Here is a 10,824-nt window from a genome sequence, read left to right as displayed (position 1 = left end):
CAGGCCCGGGTGTTGTATGTGAGTGCGCAGTGGGCCCGGGTGCTGTGTGCATGTGTGTGTGAGTCCGCAGCAGGTCCGGGTGCTGTGTGAGTGTGCAGCAGGCCCAGGTGCTGTGTGTGAGTGCGCAGCAGGTCCGGGTGCTGTGTGAGTGTGCAGCAGGCCCGGGTGCTGTGTGTGAGTGCGCAGCGGGCCCGGGTGCTTTGTGCATGTGTGTGTGAGTGCGCAGCAGGTCCGGGTGCTGTGTGAGTGTGCAGCAGGCCCGGGTGCTGTGTGTGAGTGCGCAGCGGGCCTGGGTGCTGTGTGCATGTGTGTGTGAGTCCGCAGCAGGTCCGGGTGCTGTGTGAGTGTGCAGCAGGCCCGGGTGTTGTATGTGAGTGCGCAGTGGGCCCGGGTGCTGTGTGCATGTGTGTGTGAGTGTGCAGCAGGTCCGGGTGCTGTGTGTGAGTGCGCAGTGGGCCTGGGTGCTGTGTGTGAGTGCACAGCAGGTCCAGGTGCTGTGTGTGAGTGTGCAGTGGGCCCGGGTGCTGTGTGTGAGTGTGCAGCAGGTCCGGGTGCTGTGTGTGAGTGCGCAGTGGGCCCGGGTGCTGTGCGTGAGTGCACAGTGGGCCTGGGTGCTGTGTGCATGTGTGTGTGAGTGTGCAGTGGGTCCGGGTGCTGTGTGCATGTGTGTGTGAGTGTGCAGTGGGTCCGGGTGCTGTGTGCATGTGTGTGTGAGTGTGCAGCAGGTCCGGGTGCTGTGTGTGAGTGCGCAGTGGGCCCGGGTGCTGTGTGTGAGTGCACAGTGGGCCTGGGTGCTGTGTGAGTGTGCAGCAGGCCCGGGTGCTGTGTGAGTGTGCAGCAGGCCCGGGTGTTGTATGTGAGTGCGCAGTGGGCCCGGGTGCTGTGTGCATGTGTGTGTGAGTGTGCAGCAGGTCCGGGTGCTGTGTGTGAGTGTGCAGCAGGTCCGGGTGCTGTGTGTGAGTGTGCAGTGGGCCCGGGTGCTGTGTGTGAGTGCACAGCAGGTCCAGGTGCTGTGTGTGAGTGTGCAGTGGGCCCGGGTGCTGTGTGTGAGTGCGCAGTGGGCCCGGGTGCTGTGTGTGAGTGCACAGTGGGCCTGGGTGCTGTGTGAGTGTGCAGCAGGCCCGGGTGCTGTGTGAGTGTGCAGCAGGTCTGGGTGCTATGTGAGTGTGCAGCAGGCCCGGGTGCTGTGTGAGTGTGCAGCAGGTCTGGGTGCTATGTGAGTGTGCAGCAGGCCCGGGTGCTGTGTGAGTGCGCAGTGGGCCTGGGTGCTGTGTGAGTGTGCAGTGGACCTGGGTGCTGTGCGTGAGGCCCTTGGGGCTCTCAGAGTCCTGCTCACTGGCGGGGGCATGAGCAGCTTTCCCAGGATGATGGGCAGACACTGGGGCTGGGGAAGAGGAAGCAGCCCTGGAGGCTGGGCGGGCTCCCCCTCCCCCAGCTATTTCCGAGAACTTATGCCCTCTGGAGGTGATGATGCCGCCGCCTGGTTGGTTCCCCCACTCCCAGAAATCCTCTCACCCCCATCAGCGGTGGCGTCACTGTTTGTGTTAAGAAGGAGCGGACGGGTGGGGCAGGGACATCTGGGGACATCCTGGGGCTCGACTGCGCTTGCTGCTCCTCAGCTGGGACCCAGCCTCCAAGGAAGGTCAGCCTACCACCTGACAGAGGGGCCTGGGGGCTCTGGGGTATGGTGCTCTGAGGGGTTCAGAGTGGGGGGGCTCTGAGGGGTTCAGAATGTGGGGACGCCGAGGGGTCTCAGAGTGGGCGGTTCTGAATTCAGAATGGGGGGACTCTGAGGGGTCTCAGAGTGGGGAGGTTGAGGGGCTCAGAAGAAGGGATTATAGGAATTCTCAGAAGGGGCCTGTCAGGGGTCTCAGAGACTGGGAGGAAGCGGTGCCCAGGGGCAGGTGACAATCTGGATGGGGACTCCTCCATGATGCTGGGCAGCAGTGCAGGATAACCTGGTGCTCTCAGGGTGTCTCCTGGGGGAACTGGGCCTCACGAGATCAGAGGGGAAACCTGCCCTGTGGTATGGCCCCATGGGAGCAGAGAGCCTGTCTGAGGTTGCCAGGCCAGGAGCCTATGGGGGGCCGTGAGGGATTCAGAGCCACCCTGACCACGGTTTCCTCTGGGGAAGTCACATTTCACACACATGTTGCATGTAGCTGCAGAATCAGAGGCTGCTATTGCTGCTGGCATACAGAAGTGGGCTCAGCCGTCTTCTGTCCTCAGCTGTCCCCTCCAGAGAAAGAAAAGCTGAACTCAAAGGCACCCCTACCCCACTCCACCCCACCCCCCAGCCCAGGATCCTGGAGTCTTCCACCACAGCCCTGGAGCAGGAGGGCCTAGGGCTGCAGGGCTTTCTGACCACACAGGTAGGAGGCCAGCCACCCCCACCCCCCTCAGTCCGTGTCCTGGGTCTGGGACCTGCAGGGGAAGGGAGTGCAGGGAAGGGCACCTGCTGGAGTCTGTGGTTCTCATGGCTGGTTCCTGGGCTTTGCCTTCCAAAAGTCAGCGAGAACTTTGGAGCTGGAATTCCTGGTGACAAGGGGGGAAGGGGGGGCACGCATCTGCCCCTACCCTCTCTGCTTCTCACTGCGGGGAGGACCACTCAGAGGACAGGGCATGGGGGGAGTCCAATGACTTCCCAACCGGTTCTCTACCCTGAAGACCGTGTGAAGTGTTATTTCATGCAGCTCATACTGAACGAAGAACAATGAAAGAGGCGCTCAGAGTGGGGAAGGCAGTCAGTGTGTGATGTCCACCCCGAGGGCAAGTGGCTTCTCCAAACTCAACACAAATTAGGTACCGGCTCTGCTGAACCGGTGCGGACCAGCTACATACCATCCGGGGTTGATGGGGGTGGGGGAGCCTGCAGGCAGCCCCCCTGTCTCAGTGTTCTCAGCCCCCCAGCTCCTGCCTGCTTAACCAACACCCATAATCTGAACCAGCACAGTCCTGGCTCAGCGACCCTAAATAGGCCTCTGGGGCTTTGCACCTTATGGGAACAAAGGGCTCGACTTTCCCCCAAGGAGGGCTGGTGGGTTGCAAGGGCTGACCTTGCAGTTAACAGCCCCACACTTCCCGATGGCCCCTAGCTATCAGCTCCGGGGCACTAAGTGCCTGGAGGGCCCTGCCAAAAGCTCTGTCCCTCTCTGTGTGTGCTAGGAAAAAAAAAAAAAAAGACTTCAAGTTGATTTAGAACAAAACCCGGAGTTCTATGCACTCCGAGACACTGAGCAGTGGTGCCAGTGTGGAAATGTACCCCGAGCTGCTCACATCCAAGGCTTGTACCAGGCCGAGCAGAGGGGGATGGGGGACCAAAGCAGGGTTTGGGAGGGAGCAGAGCTAGAGAAAAAGTCAAGTTACGTGAGGCCCAACAACCAGGTCAGAAAGCTGTTTTTCCACCCCTGAATGGAAGCACAGAGGACCCTTTCTGAGAATCAGCCCATCACAAAGGCTGCATGCTTAACCCTTGTTCTTACGGCAACGATAACCGTGCTCCTCGGTGTCGCCCATTCCAACTGCAGCGCCGCCGCACAATCCCACCCTGGCAGCTGCAGGAAAAGGGAGTCTTGGCCTCCCGTGGATGTGGCCAGCATCCCAGTCAGAAGCCCTGGTCCTGCTCTTCCTTGGTGGGCACGTCTGCTGCGGCCCCCTGCGGGTCTGCTGTTTCTGCTGCCACCATCCCTGGTGTGACAGCTTCCTGCCCCCTGGGTCTAGCAGGTTCTCAGCACAGGCACCCCCCTGGGTCTAGCAGACATCCTGCTTGGTAAAGTGAAGTGTCAGCGAAAAAGAGGGAGGTCCTCAACAGGGGTGTATTGTCATGGCTGTGGCAGAGCTGCCCACGGGGACAGTGGCTGGTGCGCTCCTGACCTGGGCAGGGCCAGCTTAGTGGCAGCGTGGGGCAGCCCTGGGGGGCACACATTCTTCCAGCTCCAGGCTGGCACAGGGGGTCTTCTCGATGTTCCAACCATGGCCACTTCTTGTCCTACCCTGGTCCCAGGACTGGTTGGCCGGGCCATGGGATGAACAAAGAGGGAAGGAAGGAAATGGAGAGAGCAGAGGAGGGGGACAAGCTTCTGAGGTCTTGTGGGGGACAGGGACGGCCAGGGTGTCCTGGGCCCCACCTGCACAGTCCTGGATCTCTGTACGGGCATGCTGGGAAGAGAGCAGCCCTCACGCACACACTGGGGATGCAGGCAGGATCAGGGGGCAGATGTGGTACCCCTGCAGCCAGATACAGGGGAGAGACCGAGGGGCTGTGGGGATCTTGGCCCTGTCCTGGGCCACATCCAGCCTCTGTGTGATGGAGCCCTGGGCGCTCTGTACACAGGCCAGCTTGCTGGGCGGAGGACAGGAGGTGGCAGCAGCTCCTCCTGTTTCCTTTCTGCCCCACAGCACATCCACCCCAGCGCCCCCGTGCCCCACGGACAAGGGCTGCCCATCTCCCACACTCTCTCGGGAGGAAGGGAGGTTCTGGGTTGTGAGGGCAGGTGGGGATAGCTGCCCGCTGACCACCCCCTGTCTCTGCAGCCACTGCGCCATGAACACATCCTGTAACAGTACCCTGCAGGATTGGCCACCCTTGGACAACTACGTGGCCAAGGCCTACACAGGCACGCTGCTGGTGCTGGGCCTGTTGCTAAATGGCCTGGCGCTCTGGGTGCTGTGCTGCCGCCTCCCGCAGTGGACGGAGACGCGAGTCTACATGACCAACCTGGCAGCTGCTGACCTGTGTCTGCTCTGCTCCATGCCCTTCATGCTCCACTCCATGAAGAGACAGGAGGACACGCTGCTCTGCCAGCTCTCCCAGGCCATCTACCTTGTCAACAGGTACATGAGCATCAGCCTGGTCACTGCCATCGCCGTGGACCGCTACCTGGCCTTGCGGCACCCTCTGCGAGCCCGCGGGCTGCGTTCACCCCGCCAGGCTGCGACCGTGTGCGCTCTGCTCTGGGCTCTGGTGACCAGCTCCCTGGTGCTGCGCTGGGTGCTGGGCACACAGGAAGGCAGCTTCTGCTTCTCCAGCTCCTCCAAGAAGTCCAGCACCACGCTCTTCTCCCTCCTGGGCTTCTACCTGCCGCTGGCCCTGCTGGTCTTCTGCTCCCTGCAGGTGCTGCTCAGCCTGGCCCGGAGGCCCACCACTGACCCCGCACAGGCCGAGGCCACCTGCAAGGCGGCCCGCATGGTCTGGGCCAACCTGGTGGTGTTTGTGGTCTGCTTCCTGCCGCTGCATGTGGTGCTGACCGTCCACCTTGGCATGGTCTCGCCCAGCTGCGCCTGGCGCTCGAGATTCCGCTGCCTGATCTACTTCACCTCCCGGCTCTCAGATGCCAACTGCTGCCTGGACGCCATCTGCTACTACTACATGGCCAAGGAATTCCAGGAGGTCCGCATGGCCGGCCTTAGTGCCAAGGCCCACAAGAACCAGGACTCCCTGTGCGTGACCCTCACCTAGGGTGCCGGGGATTGGGACACAAGGTTTTGGGGAGAAGGACAGAGACTAGGCTCAGAGGGGATGCTGAGGCCTGAGTCAGGGTGGGCACTCTGGCACAGAGGGAGCCCCTGCCCCTCTTGGAAGCTGCTGAGAAGGGACACTGAGACTCTGAGGGGGAGCGAGAGGGCCAGGACTCATGCAAATCAAGGCCCAGTTCCTAGAGGCCTCTAGGGCTCCTGTTTGGGCCTCCCGGTGTCCACTCCCTGACCCATCCCCCACCCGTGGGACAGGTAGAGTCTACAGCTCCCAGCCCACCCCACCCCAGTAGGTGTGTTCAAGTGTGCAGGAGTGGGGAACAAGTGATGTGGGGCCTGGCCTGTGCATGGGGGCCAGTAGTGTGAGCCTCGCTCCACTATCCAACACACCCCACTCTCCACCCCTCCCCCTCCCCACAGCTGCCCAGGGAATTCTGGAATTGGATGAGCTAAGGGACCAATCAGGAGTCTTTGGTCAGTTAGGGGCTGGAATTCCTGCCCAAGGAGGTTGGGGGCGGGGCTGGGCCTGGTCCACCCCTCCCTTCCACACCTTTGCATCCAGGTCCTCTGGGGTTGCCCCCCTCCCCACTTAGTCTCCTGCACACCTAATACTCCAGGGATACCCTCCCTCCCCCACCTCCCCATCATCCCTCCAGGACTGCCCCACACCCCTTCCCCACCTTGGAGAACACACAGCTCCCAGGTCTCCGTCCAACCCCTTGGTAGCCTGGGAGGCCCTTGATGGCCATGATAGTGTCCATCTCTCCTCCGTCCACACCTTCATTGCATTCCTGGTCCATGTCTACCAGCCCCCTGCACCAGACCACTGTCCCCTGCCCACTGAGCCCCCTAGCTTCCACCCTGACCGGCCGGAACCCTGAGCAGTACTGGGGTGGTGGGGCCTCTCCCTGTCCAGGAAGATCTAGGTGCCCCCACCCCAAGGTGCCCAGGGAGGGAGCAGTAGCTGAGGCATGAGTGGCCACCAGGTCTCAGTGAGCCCTGACAGTGACTGGCCTCCTCCCTGCTTCTGCACTACCCCCCCTCTCCCCGCTCTGAGCTCCCAACAGCCCCTTTGGGAATTCCTAGGGGGCAGACAGGCCTGGGTGGCTGCAGAGGACAGACCCATGTCAAGGTGTTTGAGGGGACAGTCAGGTGAACAGCTTTGGACCAGAAGCTGGACCTGGTGCTCTGCTGCTTCCGGGTCAGAGCCAAACTGTGTCCAGGGGGCCTCCTTGGGCTGGTTTCTCAGGAGAGGGTTCGCAGGCCTCTGATCAGCCCCCCAGGGACCCTGGTGTGAGTCTAGGTGGGGTGGTGTTCAAGCGCTATGTCCAATGCCATTGCTTCAGGTTCCAACAGTGGCCTCACCAGAACTGGGAACGGAGTGGCATTTGTCCTGTCCAAGGTCTCCAGCCCTTTGGACGCTAGTCCCCTCCTCCTGTCACTGTCCTCCTCTCTCTGGCTGCTCCCTCCCTCGTGCAGGACAGACAGCTTCTCCCTCAGGTCCCCCGTGGGTCACAGCTGGAGGCTCTTGGACGGACCTCTGCTCAGTTTATTTCCTGCCCTGCCTCCCTTTAAATTATTGTAGACATAGTTTACTGAGGTGACATCCAGAGAGGCTTCAACGAGCATTTTAGATGGAGGTGGTCAGCTCGTCCACAGGGCGCTGTGCAGCCACTTTCCAGAGCTCTCCTCTCACCCCCAGTTCCAGCCCGCTAAGCAGGCACGCACCTGGGCGACCAGAACACACTAGTCTGGCTCGGGAGACGTGCAGCCAGACGCACCTGAGAATCAGCACAGCGAGAACTTATCTCATGCACCTTGGACGTGTGGTCAGGAGAGACCAGTCCCTGGGGAAGGACCTCGTGCCTGGCCAAGTGGAGGGGCAGCGAGTGAGAGGAAGGCCCCAAGGGACGGCGGGACAGAGCGGTGGCCACAATGGGCTCGGTCCTAGAACATTCATGAGGGTGGTGTGTCTCCTTCTGTTGGGCCTTGGGTCACTGTGGGCCAGAACACCCCCCCCCCACGACACCCGCCAACAGCAGCAAGAGGTCACCCTCCCTCTCTCCACTTCCCTCTCAGCCGCCAACCTGCCCCGGGCATTTAGCCTTCCTGAGTACTTACCATAAACAGAATCCATCGTAAACCACGTGACCTTTGCTCTGGTTTTCTCCTGTGCCTGATAGAAGCCCGCCCGGGCACTGCCCTCTCCGACAGGCTTGCTGTGAGTGGACATGACTTGATGGCAGTGAGGGTTTTTTTTTGGGGGGGGGGGTGGCATGTTTTCAAGGTTCGGCTGTGTGGTGGTGTGAATACGAACCTCGTTTTTCTCCGTGGCTGTGCTGCAGTTGTCCATTGTAGTATGTTGGTTGCACATTGGCCGATGAACCCCAAGTCGAGCACTTCACACCCACTGGCAGTTCACACCACTCAGAAAGAGAAAGATGGAGCTGTCCGGCCCCCCTAAAGGTTTCTAGCTTCAAAAACCCTGGGGAGCAGGCCTCCTCTGTCCTCTGGGGCCTGTAGAGCAGACTAAGAGTCTGAGCTTCCATCTGATGGAGGGGCTCGGTGGTTACAAGTTAGGCTGATCACCCAAGGTCAGCATTTGGAAGCCACTGGCAGCTCCGAGGGAGAACGACGAGACTTTCTGCTCCCATAAAGAGCGAGTGTCAGACACCCACAGGGGCAGTTCTGCCCTGTCCTGTGGGGTCTCCATGAGCTGACATTGGCTTGATGGTGGGCGTTTGGCTTGGTTTGGAAGAGGTTTTATGAGCGCTCTGGCTAGTGAAAACCCCAAACCTATTTTGAGTCACCTGGTGGGTACGGAATCCCATTCTGACCATTCCTGGCCAATTGAGTGACCAAGCGGGTTATCGCCTCTCTCCTAGCCAGCCCAGGGAGGAGCAGTCTCTGCAGGGGCTTGCCTGGGTGCGTCCTTGATGGAGACTGGGGTCCAAGAGTCCCACAGTCAGGAGCCCAGATTGGCGGGGAAGTGAGCTGGGGAGGCTCTGGACCTATCTTGAAAGCTCTGCCTGTCTAGCTTGGTGTAGTGTCCCGCTCACGGTCCCAGTCTGGTTCTGCAGCTGTGATGGATCGATCTGCCGCCAATCACACTTCTGTGCAGTCTCCCTTATCCTCCCACATCCTACTTAAGTCCCTGGCTCTCTGTCAGCTCCTGGACGCCATTCCGACCTCATGCTAATGATCAGTCTCCCTGGGGCAGGTGCTGGGCCGCTCCTGTTTCAGACATAATCAGTGTTCTCCATGGCGTCGCCGTGAGGGCTGGCCTCTCTTTTGTCTGTTCCCTAAGATAGTTGGAACCAACTCAATGGTGCTGGGTTGCGTTGGGTTTGGGTCACACACACCCCTTCCCTGCCTCTTGGTAAACGCAAAACCTAGCACCTTGTTGCTGTTAGGTGCCATATCATCAGATCTGACTCACGGGGGACCCCTCTCCCCCCGGTTTGCAGCGGTCTCACAACTGTAGTGCTTGAGCCCATCTTGGCGGCCTCTGGGCCTGTCTATCCATCTAGCCGAGGGCCTTTCTCGTTTTCACTGCCCCTCCGCTTTACTAAGCAGGATGTCCTTCTCCAGGGACTGGTCTCTGCTGATCACACATCCAAAGTAGGAGGGACAAAGTCTCGCCATCTCGCATCTAAGGGACATCTGGCCGAACTTCTTCTGGAGCAGATTGTGTGTCTTCAGTAGCCATCACTGAGGCACCAGGATTTGGACTGGGACAGCACTGCGGCACACGAGCTGTCTGGGTCCTGGCCTTCAAGCCATCTGGGCGTGTGCCTGGGGAGGTGGGCAGCGGGGGTGGTTGCTGGGTCATCTGGCGGATTCTAGAGTTAACGTTTTGAGGAACCGGCCCGAGGGGAGGAGCCAGTTCATCTCACACACACACACACACACGCACACACCCTAGAGGGCTCCATTCTGTGGTCTCAGCCCCCGTCTCCACCCTGCCCCCACCCCACTCCTTCTTGCTAAAAGCTTTTGTACAAAGCTCTCCTGGGGTTTGGATCCTGGTTTGCTTCCTGACTAATGCTGGTGATGGGTGTTCTCTGTCCATTTGCCATTCTTCTTGGGAGGTATGTTTGTGTCTCCCCGCCCCACCCCTGCCAACCCCGCCCAGAAGCCCATCTGCCAGTGCTTAAGAGGGCCACGTGGGTTGCACTGTGGAGTCACAAGAGTCCCTTGTGTGTTTTGAATACTGGATGGTCAGCTGCAGATGGTCTTCAAACACAGCCTCACTCTGCAGGCTGTCCACCTGAGGACAGAACCCGCCCAAACATTTTACATTTGCATGAAGCCCAGTAAAGTGGCTTTCCCTTTGAGCTGCCCGTGTTTGGGGTGTTGTATCTTTGAGAAATGTCAAAATCCCAGCAGACACCCTATCAACTCCTCTGGGCAACTGGCAGGTCAGCATAAACCTCTGATTCAGAACCAGAACCTGATGGGTCTCTCTCCAGAGGACCAAGGCAGATGGACAGCCTTCTTCCACAGGACTTTACCAACGGGCTCTCATGGAATGCTCAGGAAGCCCAGTCTATGCTCACTTTGGAGAGAGAGAGAAAGATAGAGAGAGAGACAGACAGACCTTTAGGTTATATTTTGCACCATCAGGAGCCCAAGCCTGGGACAAATGGGGCAAAAGGGAGGCAGATCTCACAGCTCCTCAGAAAGCATTTTTGTCCTAGCTCACAAGCCCTCCCCCAGTCCCTCATTGGCTGAGTACTGTGGGGTTCACAGTATTTCCAAAGCATCACCTAAGAGGTTTCTCCCTGGCCCCACCCTCCATTCCCTCCCCCTTTCTGAATTCATCCTGCTCCCACATTCCACACCCCAGGTGCCTGAGGTCCCCTGACTGTCACATCAGCTCTCAGCTGGTGGCCTGGTTACTTAGTGACCACGTGACTCTGCTCTCTCTCTGCTGAAGGTGGACCAGCCTGCTGACAATTTCTCCCAGAACCTAAGGCTCCAGGGTGAAAGCCAAGTCCCTTTGCATTGTTTAAGCCCCGTCCCGAGGAGCCCCGCGTCTATCTGCAGCTCTGGGTCATTCCGTGGGCAATAAGTCCAGAGCTCTTCCTTGCTCTCCTGGACCTTCCCTGAGGATGCTGGTGACAACCAATGTCCCTCCTCCTGCCTCCTTCGTTATCCCATCCCTTAGACTATTGGCACTCTGGGCCTGGTGCCCTCTGGGAGACCACCCTCATCCAGCTGTGGCCCTCTGTGTGGACACACGTGAGCAGGCTCTGTGGGTGTCTGAGCGGACAGCCTGATGTAGCACATGGGGGGCTTCACCCAGGCTCTCAGCCTTGTGAGTCCATCTACTGGGCAGCTCTGCCTGTC

General features: G+C 59.8%; 1 protein-coding gene across 1 annotated transcript; it reads left to right on the top strand.

The window, feature by feature from the left end:
* Positions 1 to 4,543: 4,543 nt before the first annotated feature.
* On the top strand, positions 4,544 to 5,458 carry LOC142424667 (G-protein coupled receptor 35-like). The gene has a single exon (XM_075530041.1). It carries the CDS (start codon positions 4,544 to 4,546, stop codon positions 5,456 to 5,458), a length of 915 nt encoding a protein of 304 aa, XP_075386156.1.
* Positions 5,459 to 10,824: the final 5,366 nt, after the last annotated feature.

Source organism: Tenrec ecaudatus, chromosome 13 (assembly GCF_050624435.1).
Source record: "Tenrec ecaudatus isolate mTenEca1 chromosome 13, mTenEca1.hap1, whole genome shotgun sequence".
Taxonomy (NCBI): Eukaryota; Metazoa; Chordata; class Mammalia; order Afrosoricida; family Tenrecidae; genus Tenrec; species Tenrec ecaudatus.
This window is presented reverse-complemented; position numbering and strand designations above follow the sequence as displayed.